The sequence below is a fragment of the Pristiophorus japonicus genome, chromosome 8 (assembly GCF_044704955.1).
Source record: "Pristiophorus japonicus isolate sPriJap1 chromosome 8, sPriJap1.hap1, whole genome shotgun sequence".
NCBI lineage: Eukaryota > Metazoa > Chordata > Chondrichthyes > Pristiophoridae > Pristiophorus > Pristiophorus japonicus.
The window spans coordinates 203,221,646-203,247,866 of record NC_091984.1 but is presented as its reverse complement, the minus strand read 5'-3'; the positions used below and the strand labels follow the sequence as shown (position 1 = coordinate 203,247,866).

General features: G+C 46.3%; 1 protein-coding gene across 2 annotated transcripts in view; it reads right to left on the bottom strand.

Moving 5' to 3' along the window:
* LOC139268926 (vacuolar protein sorting-associated protein 37B-like) overlaps positions 1 to 24,669 on the bottom strand; it is a 32,832-nt gene extending 8,163 nt beyond the window's left edge. Inside the window, exons 1-2 of one of the 2 annotated variants that reach the window (XM_070887781.1) lie at positions 24,499 to 24,669; positions 5,585 to 5,756 (exon numbers count right to left, since the gene is read on the bottom strand). In XM_070887781.1, the coding sequence (XP_070743882.1) occupies positions 5,585 to 5,756; positions 24,499 to 24,597 (271 nt within the window). In that variant the 5' untranslated portion in view covers positions 24,598 to 24,669. The remainder of the gene's footprint in view (positions 1 to 5,584; positions 5,757 to 24,498) is intronic. The other variant, XM_070887780.1, reaches the window with a different exon arrangement.
* Positions 24,670 to 26,221: the final 1,552 nt, after the last annotated feature.

The following is a 26,221-nucleotide window of genomic DNA, read 5'->3' as shown; positions in this document are numbered from 1 at the left end:
TTCTCTATCCCAATGGGCTGTGAATGCTGAATCATTGAGTATATTCAAGGCTGAGATAGATAATTTTTTGGACTCTAGGGGAAATCAAGGGATATGAGGATCGAGCGGGAGGTCGAAGGTCAGCCATGATCTTATTGAATGGCGGAGCAGGCTTGAGGGGCCGTATGGCCTACTCTTGCTCCTAATCCTTGTTATGTTCTTACCCGTGCTTTTTTTTTCCACCCAATTTTCTCCATTGCCTTAGTGACTTGCTGTGATTAGGTTCCGCAGCTATCTGCCACCCAAGCGGCCAATCCATTTATCTGCTCAGTTATTTGACCGCAGCTGGCATTGAAGCAAGTGTAATCTGATCAATGTGAGCAGGAGCTGCTAGATATTAGCCTGGAGCGGGAACAATGGCCGATTTCAACCTGAGTACACCAGGGTCAATTGTGGCTACCATACTACTGCCCTGGCTGAGATCAATACACAACAGATTAAATCAGTGACCTTTCCTGGCCTGTTCAGCACATCTTCACTGCCTTAACCAGTTGAGCTATTACAATGGGTTATATTTCCTTATTTAAATGAATGTTGTGCTTAGCTCATAGAAAAACAGGAATGTGCTGATTCTTGTTTTTAAATCCAGAAACCTGCCCATTGCGTTGTTTTTTATTTTCATCACAATAGTCTACACTAAATTTTCTTTGCAGTGTTTAAATTGTTTTAGCTGTATAAAACTTATGAGTGAATGATAAATTCCTACAACACTGTAGTTAATTACAGTCGGTAATATTAGTGGCTCTCAATAATCCAATTGTTTTGATGGTAAAATATTAGGTCAGGTTCAGAGCAAGGTCCAATTTGAGTCTAGTTCAACTAACCCCATTATTTATTCTGATTCTGTTAATTTCAATATGATAGATCCACTGCCAAGCCACCAAAATATTTTTTGCTCAATGAGCCGCAAGCAACAGATTTTGAAACAGACCACGAGTGTAATGGAAAAATACTTTTAAGATGCTCTACAAATACATAACATGCTCAATGAAGCAATAGTCAAAAGCAGTGCAGAGTTAGTAAAGCTGTAGCAATGAAACAATTGAACACATATCCAGTTTGAGTACAGAAGAGCTGTGATTAATGGCTGGCAGCCTGCTAAACAATAGGCTCATTTATGTTCCATTATGGAGAAAGCTATTGTGCAGCACCAAGTTTCATGCCAGTGATTTAGATGCTAATTATCATTTACAATGCCTTCTTACTGTACAGTGGTTAGAATATGTAAAATTTGAAATGTCTTAAGGAAGTCAGTGTCAATGCAGGTCAGCATCACTTGGGAGTTACAACTGAAAACCTGAAACACAATGAGATTATGTGTTGGCAATCCAGTGTAATGTAATTAATGAGGGAACCAGCTTCAGCACAGAAGCACTTTAAACTACGACATTTCCAAGAACTTCAAATCAGCAGTATAACAGCTTTTTTAAAAAAGTGGACAATAGGTCATGAGAGAATACAGCTGTACGAGCTCAAACACCAACAACCATCATTTGAGGCATATAATTCACATACAACATCCAGATGGAAGTAGGGAAGCGAAGCACCAGTGTAATCTACTGATCAAAATAACTGCTATTAAAAAACTAATGCACCAGTGCACAAGTGACATTATATTTGCCAGCCATGGACAATCTGCATAGACCACCATTATTATTAGATATTTAATCATTCAAAACAGAATGGTTATATCTGCTCAACTTGTAGCAATCTGTTACAATGCCAAACAACATTCTACAGCCTCAACATTTGAATTATACAGTAAATGCATTTCAGTTATTATTACCAGCAGCCTTTAAAACGAGGATCTTAACTATTAAATCTGTGGCTATTATGAAATTCCTTATTGCCAGATCTTAATTTTTTTCCATTAAAACTAAATCAGCTTCATATGAGCCAAGAGGCTCCACAAGTTAATTTCTCATGTAAAGCTTTTCATCACAGACTTATGGTCAAAAGTTACTGAACTGATGGTATTACAACTTTTGTTTTGTAACAGATGTTGGAGAGTTAAGTATTGTAATCTATCCAAGCTTCCTTATTGCTTCCATCCAACTGCACTTTTTAAGTAAACACAGACTACAAAGTTCAGGCTTAGAAACTATCAACATAAGGAAGAGATCATGCGGATACGATGGAGCTGTACTATTTCCACTGCATCCCTTAAGGTGGAATGGTTCATTATTCACATGGCGTCAGTGTTATTCCCGATATGTTTCCAGTAAAATGTCAAACTTTAGTTCATAGAAAAAGCCTAAGGAAGCTGACTTTTGTATTCAGCAAAAGGTATTAAGAAGCTTGAAAAGTAAACGTTTATGGCCATCTTTTCCTAATTTGAAGTGACTGCACTTCAAAGATCAATTCATTGTGCAAAGTGCTTTGAGACATGTCAACATGAAAGGTGGTATAAAAGAGCAAATATAAACATTAAAAATGTACAGATCTCAGGAGACATTGTCTCAGGTACAATTGCACTGGTGACTCCTGCATCTGAAAGCATCTTTGCTGCCCAATATCTAGTTAAACGATAGCTTTATTCAGTGCTGCTAACAAAAGGACTCCTTGTGTATACTTAATACTTTGATTGTGTATGCAGTTACCTTTTCAAAAGTTAGACTAAGAAGCATTCAAGTGAGACAAGGTCAAGTGCAAACCAACATGTTGGTTTATTTTACATGAAATATATCAATGAACATATTTCCAATGAGACCTCTATTTCTGATCAGTTCTCATATCTTGACTAAGAAGAAAAATGTAACTCTGCGTGTTATGGGGTGAACAGGTGCGACAACGAGAGACTGCGCTGACTTCTCTCTTAGCTCTCAGGAACGGATTGGCTTCGAGTCCCGCAAGTTACTGTCTTGCGTGTGAAACCGTCCCCTCACATGTGGAAGCCGTGGCAACTAGATTATCTGCTCAGCTAAGCTCCCCTGCTGGCCATATTGAATGAAAATCCACTCTAGTGTGAAAAGGAATATGATTTTGATGACTGTTTAGTTATCTAACTGTTTGAGCGTTAAGTCTTTTTAAAGCTATTTTTGCAGCAAAATCAAAATTTCTCTCAAGTCAAAAAGACAAGAGTCTCAAATGTTACACTTTCATTGGCAGGAATTTGGTACACTATCATTCTTAATTTGGTTTCATTATTTCCATTTTGAAATTTGTAATGCTGCAGTTACTGGATCGCCACTGCCAGCTGGACTGTTACAAAATGGTGCTGGTGTGGTCCGTGTGCTTGGTATAATCACAGGAATGGGAAAAGCATGAACATTTTGGTTTTGAAAAGAAATGCAGAATATTGACAATGTAAATAAACCTGTATTTGGATTAACTGGTTCAAATGATGTCCATGCTTTGCAATCCATTGAATTCTATTAGAGAAATTGCTTAAAAAAATTAAACAAATCAGGTCTGAAAAAACACACCCCGTTGCAGCCGCTGTTTACAGTATGTTGGAAACAACTACTTAGAGATTGATGTTTTATATCCAATCACAGGTAGGGATGACATCGCTATTACACCTCTGATTACTACCAGCAGCCCAGTAAAATGCTCAATGTCTTCTAGGAACATAGGAACAGTCTAGGAACATAGGAGGAGTAGTAGGCCATTTCAGTTCCTTGAGCTTATTGTGCTACTCAATGAGATCTTGGCTAATCTGTATCTCAACTCCATTTACCTGCCTTGGTTCCATATCTTTTTATATCCTTATCTAGCAAAAAATATATCAATTTCAGATTCAAAATGATTAATTTAGCCAGCATTTACTGCTTTTAGAGTGTTTCACACTTCTACCACCCTTTGCATGAAGAAGTGTTTCCTAACTTCTGTCCTGAATGGTCTGGCTCTGATTTTAAAAGTTATGTCCCCTTGTCCTAGACTCCCCCACCAGTTTCTCTATCTACCCTATCAATTCCTTTCAAAATCCCAAAAACCTCAATCAAAATCACCCATTTGTCATCTATATTCCAAGGAATACAAGCCAGGTTTATGTAATATTTCCTTAAACTAATCCCTGGAGCACTGGCAACATTCTAGTGAATCTGCACTGCACTCCTTCCAAGATGTGGTACCCAGAACTGTACATGTGGTCTAACCAGGGCTTTGTATAGCTGTAGCAAAACTTCCTGCCCTTTATAGTCTAGCCCTCTAGTTATAAATGCTAACATTCCATTAGCCTTTATAACTTTTTTTGTACTGGACTACTATATTTTAGTGATACGTGTAAATTGATCCCCTAAATCTCTCTGGACCTCCACTGTTCCTAGCTTTTCACCATTTACTTAATGCCTTTGGTTTTTTCCTGTTGCGGCAGAGATATATATTGGCTGTGCCGTGTCGGAGTCGCCGCTATGTTCTCTGCAGTGAATTGCAATGAGTTTTCCACCAAATTCTGGTGGAAATTTGCCACTTGGGAATCAGGGATCACAGCGTTCTAACTTATGGTGTTAGTCGCTGATACCACCATTGCAGCAAATTCTGGACCATTATCTGTAAGCTCCCGAGTAGAAGATCAGAACATTTCCCTTCTTTATAACTAGGAAAGTTCAAACTAAAACAATGCAGTTAATTTCCTTCTCCATTTAACAATTAGATACATATAGCATAACACTCCCATGAGATGAAATTACAATGTGCTATTTAATGCGTACTTGTTAATAATGACATGATTGTGAAGTGAAAAAGTGGTATGCACAAAGATTTGAACTTGTCTACCAAGTGTATCTATTAGATGTAACTAAGTTTCAGACATTCCCAGCACTGAAACTAGTAACTGGCGCTCAGAAACATTATATTTTTCTTCATCTCAATTAAATTGGCAAAGTTAAATAAGGCAAAGACTGAACAGGAAAAACGAGTTTTGAGCTGGAAACAGTTAAGCAGCTCACTGAAATGCAACAAGAGCAAATCTAGAAGCTTTTCAAATAAAAATCAAATCCAAGATGTAGAATAAGTTTCCTCCCCAAAAATGAAAGGGATATTTTAAAAAGAAACCAAAAGATACGACAGGCTGGGGGAAAATCTGAAGTTTAATGTTCTTCTGGAAGCAGGACTGTAAAACCACAGCAATTCAACTCAAATCCAAGAATTACCCCACATCAGACCAAGCTATGAAAAGTTGGGATTGTGATAGTTTTAGGCAAAATAGAAGAAAGGAGGGAGGAGGGTGAGCTAGAAGGATTCAAATTTATAGCTCAAGTTTAAAAATTTTTTTTTTCAAAAGTACTTTTCTTTAGTCATTTTTGATTTACTGTTACTGTTTAGCCTAATCATGCAGAATGATTAAAAAAAAACAATAATGCACAACCTCCCGTGGCATTGCTCGACACAGTCAAGACACCGTTTGATGCTGTTTAGCAAAGAATACATTATTAGGGTCAATGATTTATGGTGATTGAAACTGCGCATATTACGAAGTGACACACTTCTGGGACGTGCACAGCATATGCATGATTTTAAATTATGCATTTACATATAAAATATTAACAGTATCAAAAGTTCAAATCAATGTGTGCTACATATGAAAGGAGGCACAACCGTTTACCTAATCTTGACTTCCTCATCTGATATGCTTCAAATTGCGTCTGTAGTTCTTGATATTTCCTAGTTAACTGGAGTTTCAAGCAGTCCAATTTGGGGTGGTATTGGAGATTCTGTTCTGCTAGAGTACGATTATTAGCAAGACTCATGTCTTTATTTGGCTGTATATTTTGTACCTGAAAAAAAAACGAGAAATAATTATTTGATGTCATATCACAATATGACATTTGGAGAATTAGCAAATCTTTGCCAAATGCCAATTCATTGTCCTCATTACTCAATTAAGATTGCAGTATTTTGATGTGTTTTTATTTCAGCCATGCAATCCACAGTGGCTATGCATTACTACCCGTTTTCCTACATATTGCCCACAGTGGGGAAGGTTTCTCTTTACAGTGTCACCACATTCTAGCAATGATAATATAATTGTGTTGCCAATCATATCTGCTGCTAAAAATAAATCTATGAAATTCTTCCTGCGAAGTTTACACTGTAGCAGAATTCTAACAGAATTTGAGCACGACGACGTACAAATAAAGCCTGTAAAGAAATGTTGAAATTTAAAATCCCAAATTCTGTTTACTTACTGCTTTCCTAATTCTGTCCAGTAAGCCATCATCTTTGAGAAGGTTTGCCTTTCTTAGAGGGTTGAGGCTGAGTGCACCACCAGAGTTACTGATTGAAGCAGAAACCAGATGGGTTGTGCTGATCTACCTCAGGTTTCATGGCATTATCAGAGTTGCAGAAACACAATGATCTCCAGTTTTACCTTTCTATTACAATTCTCCAACTGAAGTCGGAGCGCTCCTCGCCCATCTCTCTGTCCATATCAATAGTAAACATGTACTTGCATGACCAAGTGGCATACTATGTACTTTCCAAAGACAATTTAAAAAAACAACATTTAGCAATGAATCATGAAATACTTTGTAGCCCATCAGTTGTTCCCTCGCTTGGTTCAGTTAAGCATAGAATTTTTAAGATACTCAGGAACCTTGTTTGTTACATAATGGAACATATGTGGTTAAGGTGCCTGAATTTTGTCCAGAGTGGTTCATCGCAGGCATTTTATTTTAAAAATACAGGGTATTTCTTCTTTGCATTTTATGTCAAATGTTATTTTTCTAATTACCTCTAGGCAAGAAACAAATACTAAGTAACTCAGTTCTTAAAAAATTGCTCACCCATGCCAAAGCTCACAGGAAGTCTGCTGTGCCCGAATCAGAAATACAATATTTGGCTGTGCAGATACATTTTACAGAGCTTGATGTACCCAAGATTATCTCAGTGTTCAATAGGCATGTAATTTCATTTAACTACACTGAACAAGCTACATAGTAATAATTTAGATATTTCCACTGCCAACCAAGCATTCTGAACTCAAGAAAAGCTCCTGTAACCAAGACCACCTATTTCCACCTCTAACATCACCCGCCTTTGCACCTGCTACAGGTCATCTGCTGCTGAAACCTTCACCCATGCCTTGGTTACCTCTAGACTTGACTATTCCAATGCAATCCTGGCTGGCCTCCCACATTCTACCCTATGTAACCTTGAGGTCATCCAAATCTCGGCTGCCGTGTCCTAACTCGCACCAAGTCCTGTTCACATTGGCTCACGGTTAAGCAGTGCTTTGATTTCAAAACTCTCATCCTTGTTTTCAAATCCCTCCATGGCCTCATCTCTCCCTATTTCCCCCCCACCCCCCCACCAAAGATACCTGCACTCCTCTAATTCTGCCCTTGAGCATCTTTGATTATAGTCGCTCAACCATTGGTGGCTGTCTTCTGTTGCCTAGGCCCTAAGCTCTGGAAATCCAGCTCCGCCTCTCTATCCTCCTTTAAGACGCTCCTTAAAATTTATCTCTTTGACCAAGCTTCTGGTCATCTACCCTAATTTCTTCTTATGTGGCTCAGTGTCAAATATTTGTCTTAATACTCCTGATAAGCACCTTGGGACATTTTACTACGTTAAAAGGTGCTATATAAATACAAGTTATATAATATAAAATTATATTTAAATTAGGGCTGTCAATTAATCAGTTAACTTCCGCAATTAACGTACGTCAAAAAATTAATCTCGAAAAAATTAATGTGTTAACTGCATAAGTTAACAGGCAAATAATCAAAATCCCTACTTGAAATATTTTCTCATCCCACTGGAACATCTAATTATATTTTCACACATGCAGATTTTTCACTTCCACCTGATATACTCCTAATTCATATTTAATTATAGAAGACTGGTTTAGCCCTCATCTCGCAAACGTACACACTGCAACACACAGAGGCTTCCGACACTGATATTTCAAACACTAATATAGTATGCAAGTTCACATTAAGGGCGAGAATATTTGTGGCTTATGAATGTATAAAATCAAGTGCCGCTCTGAAATACAACTACCATTCACTCTGCTTTCCTTATCTAAATGATCAAAAATATCTAATGATATCTATATATGAGTACAAAAATCTAGACTGGCACTCACTTCTGAGGGAGTGCTGCACTATCGGAGGTGCCGTCTTTCGAATGAGACATTAAACCGAGGCCCCGTGTGCTCTAAGGTGGACATAAAAGATCCCATGGCACTATTTCGAAGGGCAGCAGGGGAATTATTCCCGGGTGTTCTAGCCAATATTTATCCCTCAATCAACATCTCTAAAAACAGATTATTTGGTCATTATCACATTGCTATTTGTGGGAGCTTGCTGTGCGCAAATTGGCTACTGCATTTCCTACATTACAAAAATGACTACATCCCAAAATTACTTCATTGGCTTTTAAGTGCTTTGGGAAGTCCGGTGATTGTGAAATGCGCTATATAAATCCAAGTCTTTCTTTTATACAACTGGCCTCAGTGCCAAGGGGAACTGAAGAGTTCCTACTCCTAACTGCGATGCAAGAACAGGATTGTGATGCTTTAGTAAATAGCCTGTTAATACTCACCCTCTAGCCTCACAATGAGGAAAGTTCACTTGGGTGAAGTTCTAACCAGCCTGCACCCCAGTAAAAACTAGTTGTACAAAAGACACCATCAGCCATCTAGTCACATGTAGTTATCTACTAGTGAACTTGACTAGTAGCTGAACGGTGGTCCATCACAATTATTTATATTGTGAATATAGAAAGGGAAAGGAGCTTTTCAAAATCTCCGATTTGCCCTTTTTACCGTAAAGTCAAAGATGATTAGATTCTTGGTCCTCTCATTCCAATCTGTGCAAACTAAACATTTAGTGTAAATGCCTTAATGTGCAATGAAGTTTGAGAAAGTTATTGCACATAACTTATTATGAAGGTTTTGTATTTTGCACATTGTCATTTTAAGGAAATAAACCAATACCAGAAGCGATTAAAGCAAACTTTCCAAAGTGAGGTTTTTACACGTCTTTAGCCTTTCATAGTAGCACTTCACTATGGTTGCACATTTCCCCCCCCCCCCCCACCCCCCCCAACAATTTCAGTGGTATACCCATACACATTATCAATCGGAGGGGAAAAAACAGGAGTCTGTAATTCATGTAATATTTTCATTGAATGTATTTTACCCAGATGCTATATTTTCAGTGGCTGCAGCTTTCATATCATCTGTTAATCATTTAGCCATTGAAAGAACTGAAATAACCAGATTGAAACATCCACACACTGCTACCGATGCAATCAAAACTGCAGTGGTAGTTCCAAGCACAATTGCAGTCTAAAGACAGGAGTCATAAAACCCAGGAGCTAAAAGTCGTCGTCAAAAAGCCACCTGCTATTTGCAGCCACCACCTGGTTTATATACAAGATGTGTAATAGAAAAAAAAAACTAAAGCTGAAGTGATTCTACTTGTTCTCTTTTCCCCTGCTCTCCTCCTGTGCTACAAGATTCTAAAATCCTTAGAAATATTTAAAATTTTGAAGACATCAATTTTTAGCCCTCCGAAGGCTGCCAAAGTGCTTCGACAGATTTCTCCAATTCAACTCCAGGATTGACTGGAAGAATGTTGATCTTGTACAAAGGAAAAGACAAAACTGTTTTAGAAAATAGAGACATAGCAAAGTAGCACGATTTAAAATCGAGACATATATACAAACCTACACTAGTACGGAGGCTTTTGGCATACAGTACTACTGTACTACATAATCAGTGATGGCCCCTTGAGTAAATACTTCAGACAGTAATGGCACCATCATTAGTTGGTTAACCCTGTGACCCATAAAGATTAATGAGGCACTGCTCAGCTGTTCACAGTAAGGTTTGAAATGATCATCTCCCTAAGTAGATTATGATACAGATTGCTAACCATCTATTCCTAGTGAATCTGTAACTGTGCTAACCCGATCTAGATACGTTGTTCGACAAATCTGAAATATATTGCTCCAACACTGCACTTGAGCTCTTCTGCTTGACTGAGTTTTACCAAAATGTATTGAGAGATTTCATTTGGCTGAATTTCCTAAACACATGCCTCAAATCAATAGTTCAACTCAATTCACCACTCTTCTGCCCTGATGTAACATTGTCCAGCCACTCTCAACTAATCAAATGTGACAGATCGTCACCATCAACAAAGCTAAGAGCTGCAAGATCCTATTCTGAACATTTCCACAGCATTCCATGGCTTTGTTCTCTAAAGCCAATGTCAGATAAAGCTATAGTGGAGAGGTCACAAATGAACTGAAGGATAGGCCCGGCATTTTCTCCATCGGACTTGCATCAATATTACGCTAATCTTCCAGTCAGCAACTAAAGCCGAAATTTCCTGCCAATCTCTTTTGCACATACCAGTGCAAAAAGCAAGCACAAATTCACACCACTATTAGAGGCCCAAAGAAACATGCAGAACAATTGCCAACTTCCTTCTTTATCTTACTAGATGTTTTGAAAATTAGTTTGAAAACACCAAACCAGAATTTACATAGATACATAGGGCCCAAGTTTCAGGCCGCGCCTAGAACAGCGCAGCCCCGACCTGGACGCCCGTTTTTCGCGCCACAAAGTGCGCCTAAAAAAAAAACTTAGATCCTCCGGCTCATTGCTGGCCCTCTTGAGTCAGGCGCAGCGCAGCATGAGCTGTGGGGGACGGAGCTAGGTCCCTGCGCTGAAAACAGTAGCTCCAGGCGCCCAAAACTGCCCTGGCCGAATGGCCTCACTGGGGCTGCGTGCATAAGGCTGCCTCCCACGCCCAGCTCCTGCTTTCCTGCTTCCTCCCGACCCGCCACCCCGCCACCGGACCCGACCCCGACCAGACTCCTGCTTCCTGCTTCCACCTTCCCTTCCCCCCAGGACCAGACCCGACCCACGCTCCTCCACCCGACCTGACTTCCCGACCTCCCCGACCTCCCTCCCACCAACCCCCCCGACCCGACCCGCGCTCCCGACCCCCCCCACCACCCGGACCCGACCCGACCCAACCCAACCCGCGCTCCCCCCCACCCGACCGGACCTCCCGCTCCCTCTCCCTCTCCCTCTCCGACCCGAACCGACCTCCCTCCGCCCCCCCGACCCAACCCAATGCCACCTACCTGTAAATCTGGTGCTGGGGACGGGCCCTGTCCGAAGTCTTGGGCCCGGCCCGTTCAGCCTTCCCCCCCCCCCCCCCAACTCCTCCCTCCTCCCCCCCCTCCCTCCCCCTCCCCCCCCCCCTCCCCCCTCCCCCTCCCTCCCCCACCCCCTCCCTCTTCCTCTCCCTCCCCCCACTCCTCCCTCTTCCTCTCCCTCCCCCCACTCCTCCCTCTTCCTCTCCCTCCCCCCACTCCTCCCTCTTCCTCTCCCTCCCCCCACTCCTCCCTCTCCCTCCCCCCACTCCTCCCTCTTCCCCCTTCCCCCTCCCCCACTCCTCCCTCTCCCCCCCCCCCACTCCTCCCTCTCCCCCCCCCACTCCTCCCTCTCCCCCCCCCCCCACTCCTCCCTCTCCCCCCCCCCCCACTCCTCCCTCTCCCCCCCCCCCACTCCTCCCTCTCCCCCCCCCCCCACTCCTCCCTCTCCCCCCCCCCCCCTCCTCCCTCTCCCCCCCCCCCACTCCTCCCTCTCCCTCCCCCCCCCCCACTCCTCCCTCTCCCTCCCCCCACCTCCCCCCACTCCTCCCTCTCCCCACCTCCCCCCACTCCTCCCTCTCCCCACCTCCCCCCACTCCTCCCTCTCCCCACCTCCCCCCACTCCTCCCTCTCCCTCCCTCCTCTCCCTCCCTCCTCTCCCTCCCTCCCCCCACTCCTCCCTCTTCTCCTCTGCCTCCCTCCCCCTGCCCCCCTCCTCCCCCTCCCCTCGCTGTCAGAAACACAGACACTGACAGAGAGTGAGAGAGACAGACAGAGAGATAGAGACACTGACAGAGACACACTTGGGGGGGGGGGGGGGGCATCCCAGCACGCTGTTGGAGGGCTCCCGGTGCTGCAGTCGGTAAGTAGAAAATGTTTTATTTATTGATTAAAAAAAATATATATTTATTAATTTTTTTTGATTGATTTATTGGTTGATTTATTGATGTTTTTATCATTTATTATTGATGATGACTCTTTATTTGTAAAACTGAAGTGTTTAATGTTTGTAAACTTCCCTTTGCGTACAAAAATCTTCACTTACTCCATTCTAAGTTAGTTTGGAGTTAGTTTTCACTGCCGAAACTTTGAAAACAGGCGTAAGTGGCCGGACACGCCCCCTTTTGAAAAAAAAATTCTGTTCCAAAGTGAAACTGTTCTAATTGACTAGAACTGGAGCAAACTAAATGCCGAGAATTTGAATTTCTAAGATACTCCATTCTACACCAGTTGCTCCAAAAAAACAGGAGCAACTGAGATCGAAACTTGGGCCCATAAAGTCTGCAGCACAGAAATAAGCCATTCGGCCCAAATGGTCTATGCTGGAGTTTAGGATCCAGACAAGCCTCCTCCCACTCTTCATCTAACCCTATCAGCATACCACTCTATTCCTTTCTCTCTGTGCTTCTGTAGCTTCCCCTTAAATGCATCTATGCTTTGCCTCAACTACTCCTGTGGTAGCAAGTTCCACATTCTCACCACTCTTAGGGGAAAGAAGCTCCTCCTGAATTCCCTGCTGGATTTATTAGTGACTATCTTATATTTATGACCTCTAGTCATAGACTCTCCCACAAGTGGAAACATTTTCTCGATGTCTACTCTATCAAACCCATTCACATTCTTAAAGACCTCTCAGCCTTCTCTTTTCTACCTTTCCTGTTCAGCCTTTCCTGATAAGTAAATCCTCAGTTCTGGCATGCTTGTGAATCTTTTTTGCATTGTCTCCAGTGCTTCTATATCCTTTTTATAATATGGAGACCAAAACTGTGCAGAGTACTCCAACTGTGAGCTAACCAACGTTCTATACAAGTTTAACATAACTTCTCTGCTTTTCAATCGTATTCCTCGAGAAACAAGCACTGCTGCATATTTAAGAGAAAGCAATTATGGAACCTTTTCTCTTTTTAAAGCTACAGATTCTAATGCCATAATGAAGCATTCAAAAATATACAAAATAAGTAAAGATCCCAGAAAACGTCAAAATAAATTACCAAGAAAAGTTGCTAGAAATAAAGCTGGAGTCCTGTTCCAAGATTGCAACGCCTCAGTCACACCGATCTCCGGTTTGGTGGGGATGTGCTACACTTAAATGTTTGGGCATAAATGTACAGCCGTTCAGAACTAGCATAATGCAAGAAACTCATGTTCTCTGGTCTTTTGCATGGTCGGGCAAAGCTATGTTAATGAGCAAAGAAGTGCTTTGACAGATGTAACTCAGGAACAGCGTAAACGATTGAAGAATTTTACCGTAGCAAGATTCCAGCATAAAACCAGAGTAGGTGCAAAATCTTAAAATAAAAGTGCTATTTGACTCTTGCGAGGAAACTCCTAGCCATAATCTTTAAACTTTAGACAATGTACAAGTTATCAGCTCATTCCAACCACAAACACTACTCAGGGGCAGTCTTTCCCTGCCCTTTATGTAAATATGTATTCAAAGAAATACCATTACGTAGAAATGTGCAGGAAACATGGATTTATCCAGCCCAACTAACTTTAAAATTTTTACTATAGCATGAATAATCTAAAGTGGCAGTAGACAGTTAGTCATACTCCAAGCCTATTGGCTGATTATTCTACAAGCAGAGAAACTCCAAAGCATCTTATTTGCAAAAACTACTGTTGGAAATGGAAAGTATACCCGCAACCTCTCTGAATCTCTCCTCCTTTAAGACACTCCTTAAAATCTACCTCTGACAGTCACCTGTCCCACTAATTCCTTACATGTCACAGTGTCAAATTTTGTTTGAAAGTGCTCCCATAAAGCACCTTGGGACGTTTTCCTAAGTTAAGGGTGCTATATAAATGCAAATTGTTCTTGTGCAAACACATTTATACTGTGAATTTACCGGTTAGTAAAATTCAATAATTGATGAAGTCTGACTGAATAGTTTGAAAGACGAGTGAGAACTAATAGTTTAATTCCAGAAGCAATACTTCTGTTTTTGGTATAGGTATTGCATTCATTGTATAAATATGGCAATTTGCTTTTAGCAAATCAACCATTTGGATTTCTGTTTAAACCTCTCAAGCAAGATGGCAGCTACCATTGTTTGTAGCAATCATGTAAAATATTCAAGATGGCATAACCTATACAGATATAAATTTGGTCCACGACTATATTACGATGTATACACACACATCGTAATAACATTGATGTTAGGAACATTATAATAGACTTTCATCCAAAAGTAAGTTTCTTCAACCGATCCTGCAGTTAGATTTGGCTTTGCAATAATCCAACCTGAAGATAGGCTATTACAAAGTATTTACAGCACAGAAACAGACCATTCAGCCCAACAAGTCCATAAGAACACAATAGCAGGAGTAGGCCATTTGGCCCCTCGAGCCTGCTCCGCCATTCAATAAGATCATGGTTGATCGGATTATGGACTCAGCTCCACTTCCCTGCCCGGTCCCCATAATCTTTTACTCCCTCATCATTCAAAAATCTGTCTATCTCAGCCTTAAATATATTCAATGACCCAGCCTCCACAGCTCTCTGCAGCAGAGAATTCCATAGATTTACAACCCTCAGAAGAAATTCCTCCTCATCTCAGTTTTAAATGGATGACCCCTTATTCTGAAACTATGCCCCCTAGTTTTAGTTTCCCCTATGAGTGGAAATATCCTCTCTGCATCCACCTTGTCGAGCCCCCCCCCCATTATCTTATATGTTTCAATTAGATCACCTCTCATTCTTCTGAAGTCCAATGTGTATAGGCCCAGCCTACTCAACCTATCTTCATAAGTCAACCCCCTCAACTCCGGAATCAACCTAGTGAACATTCTCTGAACAGCCTCCAATGTAAGTATATCCTTCCTTAAATACGGAGACCAATGCAGTACTCAAGGTGTGGCCTTACCAATACCCTGTACAGTTGTAGCAGGACTTCTCTGCTTTTATACTCTATCCCCCCCTTGCAATAAAGGCCAACATTCCATTTTCCTTCCTGATTACTTGCTGTACTTGCATACTAACTTTGTGTTTCATGCACAAGATCCCCCAGGTCCCTTTGTACTGCAGCACTTTGCATTTTTTCTCCATTTAAATTATAATTTGCTTTTCTATTTTTTCTGCCAAAGTGGATAACACCACATTTTCCCACATTGTACTCCATCTGCCAAATTTTTGCCCACTTAGCTTGTCTATATCCCTTTGCAGATTTTTTGTGGCCTCCTCACAATTTGCTTTTCCACCCATCTTTGTATCATCAGCAAACTTGGCTACAATACACTCGGTCCCTTAATCCAAGTCATTATTATAGATTGTAAATAGTTGAGGACGCAGCACCGATCCCTGCGGCACCCCACTAGTCACCAACCGGAAAATGACCCATTTATCCTGACTCTGTTTTGTTAGTTAGCCAATCCTCTATCCATGCTAATATATTACCCCCAACCCCTTGAACTTTTATCTTGTGCATAAGAACATAAGAAATAGGAACAGAAGTAGGCCATACGGCCCCTCGAGCCTGCTCCACCATTCAATAAGATCATGGCTGATCTGATCATGGACTCAGCTCCACTTCCCCGCCCGCTCCCCATAACCCCTTATCGTTTAAGAAACTGTCTATTTCTGTCTTAAATTTATTCAATGTCCCAGCTTCCACAGCTCTCTGAGGCAGCAAATTCCACAGATTTACAACCCTCAGAAGAAATTTCTCCTCATCTCTGTTTTAAATGGGCGGCCCCTTATTCTAAGATCATGCCCTCTAATTCTAGTCTCCCCATCAGTGAAAACATCCTCTCTGCATCCACCTTGTCAGGCCCCCTCATAATCTTATACGTTTTGATAAGATCACCTCTCATTCTTCTGAATTCCAGTGAGTAGAAGCCCAACCTACTCAACCTTTTCTCTTATGTGGCACCTTATCGAATGTCTTCTCTGGAAATCCAAATACTCCACATACAATGGTTCCCCCTTAACCATCCTGCTTGTTACATCCTCAAAAGAACTCCAGCAAATTTGTCAAACCTGATTTCCCTTTCATAAAACTATGCTGACTCTGCTTGATTGAATCATGCTTTTCCAAATGTCCCACTACTGTTTCCTTAATAATGGACTCCAGCATTTTCCCAACGACAGATGTTAGGCTAACTGGTCTATAGTTTCCTGCTTTTTGTCTGCTTCCTTTTTTTAAAATAGTGGTGTTACATTTGCGGTTTTCCAATCCGTCAGGACCACCCCAGAATCCAGAGAATTTTGGTAGATTACAACCAATGCATCCACTATCTCTGCAGCCACTTCTTTTCAGACCAAGGATGTAAGCCATCAGGTCCAGGGGACTTGCCTGCCTTTAGTCCCATTATTTTACCGAGTACTACTTCATTAATGATAGTGATTGTATTAAGTTCCTCCCTCCCTACACAGCCCCTTGATTACCCACTATTGGGATGTTTTTAGTGTCTCTGCCATTTCCCTGTTCTCCATTATTAATTCCCCCATCTCATCCTCTAGGGGACCAACATTTACTTTAGCCACTCTTTTCCTTTTTATGTATCTGTAGAAACTCTTACTATCTGTTTTTATATTTCGTGCTAGTTTACTTTCATAATCTATATTCCCCCTCTATCATTTTTTTTTGTCATTCTTTGGTGGCTTTTGAAAGTTTCCCAATCCTCTGGCCTCCCACTAGTCTTGGCCACATTGTATGCCCTTTGTTTCAATTTGATACCATCCCTTATTTCCTTAGTTAGCCACAGATGGTTATCCCTTCTCTTAGTCTTTCCTTCTCATTGGGATATATTTTTGTTGCGAGTTATGAAATATCTCATTAAATGTCTGCCACTGCTCATCAACCGTCCCATACTTTAATCTATTTTCCCAGTCCACTTTAGCCAACTCTACCCTCATATCTTTATAGTCTCCTTTATTTAAGCTTAGGACACTGGTTTGAGAACCAACTTTCTCACCCTCCAATTGGATTTGAAATTCAACCATGTTATGGTCACTCATTCCTGGAGGATCCTTTACTATGAGATCATTTATTAATCCTGTCTCATTACACAGTACTAGATCTAAGATAGCCTGCTTCCTGGTTGGTTCCGCAACATACAGTTCAAGGAAACTATTCCGGATACACTATGAACTCTTCCTCAAGGCTACCCTGGCCAATTTGATTTGTCCAATCAATATGAAGGTTAAAATCGCCCATGATTATGCCCGTTCCTTTATTACAAGCCTCCATTATTTCTTGATTTATACGCCATCCAATATTGTAGCGACTGTTAAGGGGCCTATAGACTATGCCCACCAGCAACTTTTTCCCCTTGTTATTCCTTATCTTCATCCATACTGGTGTTTATGCTCCACAAGAGGCTCCTCCAACCTGATATTAAAAGGCAATCAATTTACACAAAGGGGAATAGCTCTAGTTTTTGATTTGAAGGACAAAATAAACGCTCCTCAAATTTCACAAAACTAGCTTTTTAATACAAGTTCTACACTATACCATAAACTTCTGATCACATTTCCTATCTTCCTGTTAGAAAAGAGATTCATATTCAATATTTAAGATATAAAACTATGGTGGAGTTTATTATACTTTTCAGCTCTCTCCTTCAAAATTGTACAACTCCTTACTGCCATTTCCCCCTTGACCCCCGTGCTTTCCCTTCTCACCAATGTCAGCCAGTGATCCAGTCTGACAATACATTAAAAAATCTAATGGAGAAATACTGTCAATTTGAGCACCCTGAAAAAAGTATTTCCTATCATTCAATAAAAATGAATACATACATAATTCATTGGAGTTTTACACTTCACGTAATCTCCTGTTCCAAGTTTTAAATATGTATTGTCTTTTTAAAATATAAAACAGCTACTTACTGCAAACACAAGCCCGTTTTCTAATTGCTGTGTACTGTAATACAATGTTTTAATTTTAAAAAACTCAGCATTTGCTTAATAAAAATAAAAGTGTAATTCCAGTTCTTGCTGAATCTTTGTTTCCAGGACTACTCCCCACTTATGAATGCCATTTTCACAAAAGCAGCAGCTGAACAAACCTGAAACATAGCTGAAGCAGTGTATTCTTGATGTCACAGCACTTGACAAAGGAAGCTTTGTAAAAAATAAAAAATCTGTGAATAAAATGTTAGAGAGCTCCCAAAAGCAGTAGAGCTGATTTTTTTTTTGGGGGGGGGGGGGTTGTGAAGGAAATGCAAACTTAAAATATCATTGTTTTCATATAAAAATGCACTAGTCGGTTTGATACGGAGCTATCCAAATCAAGACGACATTGAACTTGGGAACCCTGACTGCACATTTTGTTAATTTCAGCTGAGGTACCATTACTATTGGCCTTGAGCAAGACAGCCAGGTTCTCCCCTCATTTCACTTCAGGAATCTTTGCTGGAAAGTGCACACGTGACATCAGTTCAGGGGAGACTCAACTGATTGGCAGCCTCCTTGCAAATATTGACACACGCCCATAGGTCCCTCTCCTAGCTTCCAGAAGACAGTCCGAGTCAATAAATGTAGCAAAAAGTACAGAATAAAATGCGTCAACAAATGTAGAAAGGTACTTGAGTATGTAACAGAAGGATGTTGGCCGTCATGGAACTAGAATCCCAATACAAGTCAATACCCTCAGGACAGAGAGAAAGATTTTAAAGACTTGGATTTTTATAGCGCCTTTCACGACCACCGGACGTCTCAAATCACTTTACAGCCAATTAAGTACTTTTGGAGAGTAGTCACTGTTGCAATGTAGGAAACACGGCAGCCAATTTGCTCACAAGCAAGCTCCCACAAACAGCAATGTGATAATGACCAGATAACCTGTTTTTTTTTAGTTATGTTGAATGAGGGATAAATATTGGCCAGGACACCAGGGATATCTCCCCATGTCTTCTTCAAAATAGTACCATGGGATCTTTTATGTCCACCTGAGAGGGCAGACGGGGCCTTGATTTAATGTCTCATCCGAAAGATGGCATCTCCGACAGTACAGCGCTCCCTCAGCACTGCACTGGAGTGTCAAGCCTAGATTTTTTTGTGCTCACGTCCTTGGAGTGGACTTCTGGCTCAGAGGTGAGTGCTACCCCACTGAGCAACAGCTGACACTAAATCAACACACACACATCACTCACCAGTTTAAAATCTTGCACTGTTTTTTTTAAGCAATACTTGATTTAACTCTGAAAAGTACTGCAATTTAGGAGCAGATAAGTAGAATTGGTTGCAGCATAGGATTTCCCTGCAGTACAGGCTGAGGATCTGACAGCTGCAAAATTAAGGCTCTACAGCACCAGCACTTGCAGGAGGGTATACTTAGTGTGACAAGTTTACAGTTTCCATTATGAATATGGACATTAGAAATTTATAACAAATATAAAAAAAGGAAAAAATGACTAAACTCAGTACTAAATTACATCCACACAAAATACAATTATCACTCCCACTCAACCCCAGCTTCACTTAAAATTTCAGTCTTGATCCCTATATACATCAAAGGAGTCTGACATACATATTAATGTAAACCTCTTCTCCCACCTTTTATGGAAAATATCTGATCCCATTTGAGAAATAATGTTGTAGCCTAGGCCTTTTGGTGCTCATTATCTAGTATCACTGGTGCATGTTTCACACCCCTCCCTATCTCTGTAATCTCCTTCAATCCCACCCAGAGATACCTGCGCTCCTCTAATTCTGCCTTCTTGAGCTAGGTCCGAAGCTCTGTAATTCTCTCCCTGAACTTCTCCACCTCTCTTTCTTCCTCGAGACGCTCCTTAAAACCTACCTCTTTGACCTAATTTCTCCTTATATGGCTCAATGTAAATTTTTTTCATCTTATAATACCTGTACTCCTGTGAGGCACCTTGGGATGTTTTACTATGTTAAAGGCAGTAAATACCAGTTGTTGTTATATTTCTTTACATAGCTAAAATTATACACAGTTATATAATCCATAGTAAGCATTGTGCATTTCAAAAATAATTTTAAAATCTTCATTTACAAAAGGCAAGTAGATTTGTTATTGCAGCAGTTCGCACAGAAAAATGTCAATTCCCAACTAGAGAGCAACATTATAAACAGGAAGACGGGTCAGGTTAAAAGGGGGTGGACCTATGCAAAGTTCAGATTAAACATCAACCCAATTCCTCGCTTCCAATTTCCTCGTTCTTAACCTCAACACAAATGCTGCCTTTTACAAGTGGGCATTTACCAATTCTACAGTGCTCCCAGGCGACCCCCCTGATCACTCACTTTGGAAATCGGGAGTGCGGCACAGGCGGAAATATGCTTGAGAGCAGTTCTGGAAGATGGTGCGACGCCACAGCCCGAGTGATTTCCGTATTTACACAGAATCCTTAGCCAAGCGTTAAAGCCGTGGCTCTGGGAGGCTCCATGCCCACCCTTCCCTCTCACATGTGGGACGGCCCCTCCCTCTCTTCCCCCATCCACCCCACGGCCCCCTCACCCTCTCCGTCCCCCGCCCTCTCCTCCTCCTTCCCCACACCCTCCTCTTCCCCCCCCTCCCCACCGGCCCCTCGCCCTCTCCTCCCCCCTCCCGCCGGCCTCTCACCCTCTCCTCACCTTCCCTCCCCCCCGGCCCTCACCCTCTTCTCCCCCAACCCCCCCGGCCCCTTACCCTCTACTTCTTTCCCCCGCCTCGGCCCCTCACCCTCCCTCTCCTCCTTCTCTCTTCCCCCCCCCCCCCACCGGTCCCTCACCTCCACCCCACCCTGGCCCCTCACCCTCTCCTTCCCCCCCGGCCCCTCCCCCTCTTCTTCTCCTGCCCCCCACCCTCTTCTTCCCCTAGCCCCCCACCCTCTTCTTCCCCTAGCCCCCCAGCCCCTCACCCTCTTCTTCCCCTGCCCCCCCTGGCCCCTCACCCTCTTCTCCCCTCCCCCCCCCCATGGCCCTCACCCTCTTCTTCCCCTTCCCCACCCCCCCGGCCCTCACCACCTTCTTCTCCCCCTCACCACCTTCTTCTCCGCCCCCCCCTCACCACCTTCTTCTCCCCCACCCCCCCCTCACCACCTTCTTCTCTCTCCCCCCCCTCACCACCTTCTTCTTCTCCCCCCCTCACCACCTTCTTCTTCTCCCCCCCCTCACCACCTTCTTCTCCCCATACCCACCCCCCCGCCCTCACCCTCTTCTTTCTCTCTCTCCCCCCATCCCCCTCACACTCTTCTTTCTCTCCCCACGGCCCTCACCCTCTTATTTCTCTCCCCCCCCCCCAGCCCTCACCCTCTTCTTTCTCTCCCCCCCGGCCCTCACCCTCTTCTTTCTCTCCCCCCTGGCCCTCACCCTCTTCTTTCTATTCCCCCCCCCAAGCCCTCACCCTCTTCTTTCTCTTCCACCCCAAGCCCTCACCTTCTTCTTTCTCCTCCCCCCCCCCCCCAAGCCCTCTTCTTTCGCCCCCCCACCCCTCACTCTCTTCTTCACCCCCCCCGCCCCTCACTCTCTTCTTCACCCCCCCGCCCCTCACTCTCTTCTTCACCCCCCCGCCCCTCACTCTCTTCTTCACCCCCCCGCCCCTCACTCTCTTCTTCACCCCCCCGCCCCTCACTCTCTTCTTCCCCCCCCCCTCACCTCTTCTTATCCCCCCGCCCCATCGGCCCCTCACTCTCTTCCCCCCCCCCATCGGCCCCTCACCCTCTTCTCTCTCCCCCCCCGCAATCGGCCCCTCACCCTCTTCTCTCCCCGCCCATCGGCCCCTCACCCTCTTCTCTCCCCTCCCCCCCCCATCGGCCCCTCACCCTCTTCTCTCCGCCCCCCTTCTCTTCCCCCCCCCCCATCGGCCCCTCACCCTCTTCTCTCCCCCATCGGCCCCCTACCCTCTTCTCTCCCTCCCCCATCGGCCCCTCACCCCCTCTTCTCTCTCCTCCCCCCCCATCGGCCCCTCTTCTCTCTTCCCCCCCCCCCCATCGGCCCCTCACCCCCTCTTCTCTCTTCCCCCCCCATCGGCCCCTCACCCTCTTCTCTCTGCCTGCCCCCCCCATCGGCCCCTCCCCCTCTTCTCTCTGCCTGCCCCCCCCCATCGGCCCCTCACCCTCTTCTCTCCTCCCCCCCCCCAATCGGCCCCTCCCCCTCTTCTCTCTTCCCCCCCCCCCCAATCGGCCCCTCACCCTCTTCTCTCCTCCCCCCCCCCATCGGCCCCTCACCCTCCCCCCCCCATCGGCCCCTCACCCTCCCCCCCCCCCCCCATCGGCCCCTCACCCTCCTCCCCCCCCCCCCCATCGGCCCCTCACCCTCCTCCCCCCCCCCCCCATCGGCCCCTCACCCTCTTCTCTCCTTTTCCCCCCCCCCCCCATCGGCCCCTCAAACTCTTCTCTCCTCCCCCCCCCCATCGGCCCCTCACCCTCTTCTCTCCTCCCCCCCCCCCCCATTGGCCCCTCACCCTCTTCTCTCCTCTCCTTCCCCCCCCCCCCCATCGGCCCCTCACCCTCTTCTCTCCTCTCCTTCCCCCCCCCCCCCCCATCGGCCCCTCACCCTCTTCTCTCCTCCCCCCCCCCCCCATCGGCCCCTCACCCTCTTCTCTCCTCCCCCATCGGCCCCTCACCCTTTTCTCTCTCCCCCCCCCCCATCGGCCCCTCCCCCTCTTCTCTCCTCCCCCCCCCTATCGGCCCCTCCCCCTCTTTCTCCTCCTCCCCCCATCGGCCCCTCCCCTCTTCTCTCCTCCCCCCATCGGCCCCTCCCCCTTCTTCTCTCCCCCCCATCGGCCCCTCCCCTCTCTCTCTCCCCCCCCATCGGCCCCTCCCCTCTTCCTCCCCCCCTCGGCCCCTCCCCCTCTTCTCCCCCCATCGGCCCCTCCCCTCTTCTCCCCCCCCATCAGCCCCTCCCCCTCTTCTCCCCCATTCGGCCCTCCCCCTCTTCTCTCCTCCCCCCCCTATCGGCCCCTCCCCCTCTTCTCTCCTCCCCCCCCATCGGCCCCTCCCCCTCTTCTCTCCCCCCCATCGGCCCCTCCCCCTCTTCTCTCCCCCCCCATCGGCCCCTCCCCCTCTTCTCCCCCCCCATCAGCCCCTCCCCCTCTCTCCCCCCATCGGCCCCTCCCCCTCTTCTCCCCCCCCTATCGGCCCCCCCTCTTCTCTCCCCCCCATCGGCCCCTCACCCTCCTCTCCCCCCCCCCATCGGCCCCTCACCCTCTTCTCTCCCCCACCATCGGCCCCTCCCCCTCTTCTCTCCCCCACCATCGGCCCCTCCCCCTCTTCTCTCCCCCCCCATCGGCCCCTCCCCTCTTCTCTCCCCCCCCATCGGCCCCTCCCCCTCTTCTCTCCCCCCCCATCGGCCCCTCCCCCTCTTCTCCCCCCCCATCGGCCCCTCCCCCTCTTCTCCCCCCCCATCGGCCCCTCCCCCTCTTCTCCCCCCCCCATCGGCCCCTCCCCCTCTTCTCCCCCCCATCGGCCCTTCCCCCTCTTCTCTCCCCCCCATCGGCCCCTCCCCCTCTTCTCTCCCCCCCCATCGGCCCCTCCCCTCTTCTCTCCCCCCCCATCGGCCCCTCCCCCTCTTCTCTCCCCCCCATCGGCCCCTCCCCCTCTTCTCTCCCCCCCCCATCGGCCCCTCCCCCTCTTCTCCCCCCCATCAGCCCCTCCCCCTCTTCTCCCCCCATCGGCCCCTCCCCCTCTTCTCCCCCCCCCCTATCGGCCCCTCCCCCTCTTCTCCCCCCCCCTATCGGCCCCTCCCCCTCTTCTCTCCCCCCCATCGGCCCCTCACCCTCCTCTCCCCCCCCCCATCGGCCCCTCCCCCTCTTCTCTCCCCCACCATCGGCCCCTCCCCCTCTTCTCTCCCCCACCATCGGCCCCTCCCCCTCTTCTCTCCCCCCCCATCGGCCCCTCCCCTCTTCTCTCCCCCCCCATCGGCCCCTCCCCCTCTTCTCTCCCCCCCCATCGGCCCCTCCCCCTCTTCTCCCCCCCCATCGGCCCCTCCCCCTCTTCTCTCCCCCCCATCGGCCCCTCCCCCTCTTCTCCCCCCCCATCGGCCCCTCCCCCCCCCCATCGGCCCCTCCCCCTCTTCTCCCCCCCATCGGCCCCTCCCCCTCTTCTCTCCCCCCCATCGGCCCCTCACCCTCCTCTCCCCCTCCCCGCCCCATCGGCCCCTCACCCTCCTCTCCCCCCCCCATCGGCCCCTCACCCTCTTCTCTCCCCCCCCGGCCCCTCACCCTCCCCACCGGCTCCTCGCCCTCTCCCCACCGGCTCCTCGCCCTCTCGCCCCCTCCCCACCGGCTCCTTACTCTCTCGCCCCCACACCCTCTGCGCCCCTCACCCTCTTCGCCACCCCTCCGCCTCACTCACTCACCCACCCCCGGCCTTTCCTGCTGCCTGCCTCACTCTATTGTTTCCCCAGAACTTTCCCAGAGCCCCAAGCCCGGCCTCACCGACCCCAGCCCGGCTTTTTGTCCCGGGTAGTTTCTTTTCTTTTTTTTTAAAGCCAGGCGCGCCAAGACTCACCTCCTCCACCACCTCCGCCATTTTATTCAGCTTCTCCTCATCTTCCATCAGCTCTTGCAGTTGCTGTAGGCTCAGGGAGCTGAGGTCGGGCAGCGACATATTGGGCGTCTATCCCGAGCAGCTCCCACTACCCGTCTCCAGGGACAGCCCGCACCGGAAATCGCCGGCCGCCCTGCCCCGTCTCCTTCCCTCGGATTGACGGGCCCGTCCATCAATCGCACGTCAGATGAAGTCATGCAACGCTACGTCCGAGGACACGCACACGCCCCAGATGTGCGATAACAATGCCAGGTGGTAGGTGTGAGTTACAATATATTACAGGTGGTAGGTGTGGATTAAACACAATGCCAGGTTGTAGGAGTGAGTTCGCACTATGGTGTCCCTGGAAGTGGAGCACGCTGTGTCTACTGATACACTCGAGGCCTTCCGCGACAGGTGGGCACCGGAGGGACTGGAGTGCATCATCACCCCCAGCAACCAAATTTTAATTTGAACCACGTAATGTGTAAAGTTTAATTTGTTTGTTTGTCGGTTTTAGTGCCCCCCCCCCCCACTTTAACCAGGGGGCACTTGATTTAATGATTTATTGTTTTACAGAATTTTAATTTGATTTGTTAAAGTTCCCTTTAACGTTATTTGTTAATTTGCGGGTTGTAGTCGTTGTGCTCCTTTACCGAAGGGGGCACTTGGCTTAAAGTTATAATTTAAAAGAATTGTAGGAGTGGGTTACAACACAATGCCAGGTTGTTGGTGTGAGTTACAACACAAAGACACAATGCCAGGTTGCAGGTCTGGCTTACAACACATTGGCAGGTTATAGGAGTGAGTTACATAAGATCATCGGGCTGGATTTTCGGCTTTTGAGATTTCGGGGCGGTCCTGATATCGCCTGGAAAAAGTTTGCACCCTCGTCTGCAAAATTCGGCAAAAAATGAGGTTCAGTGATCAGGGGCGCAAAATCAGGCGTTGCACAAAGAAGTTTTTGTGCCCCAGCCGAAAATCGCAGCGTTAAAAAGGTTTGTCTGTTGTTTAGTGCCCTGCAACATAATGTTATATATTGTATGGTTTTATTTTGGTGGGGGGAGTTTTTGTGACTTTGTTGCAGTAAAATTTATTTGCCTTTGGTGTCTTGTGCATCATTCCATTGTTCACCGGAGATGTGCCTTTATGGGGGCACATAACGTGTCCAGCAGGGAGTGGCGTTCAAGCCCAACGGGGAGCGGAGTTTGAGCCCAGCGGGGAGCGGCAATCGGTGACAGTGAGCAGTGGAGGATCGGCGGGGTCGTGGCCCAGGAACAGCGAGGTCGTGGCCTGGGAGCGGCGGTGTCGGAGTAGAGGAGTGATGGGGTTGTGGCCCAGGAGTGGCGCAGCATGGAACAACAGCAGGGTTGGAGCTCGGGTATGGTGCAGCAGTGCTTGGTCTCCAGTCGTCTTGGTTAACCCTTGCCACTGGACCACGGCCATGCTCGGTCAAGCCCGTGTGGTGGCTGATGTGCAACAGCCACTCCATGTTAAAAGAATTCACGCACAGGCATCTTTCACCCTTCAAGGTGTAGCTCATTGAAACACCTGTGAACTCATCTTTTTTTGCTGTGGAAGCGGGTCATCCTCGACACGCGGGACTGCCAAATACTACTATACATAGCATGTCCAGTATTAGCTCCATCCCTCAGTTTCCTCCATTTAGGAGAGCCAGTCCATTATGAGCTGGTGACGTGTGACT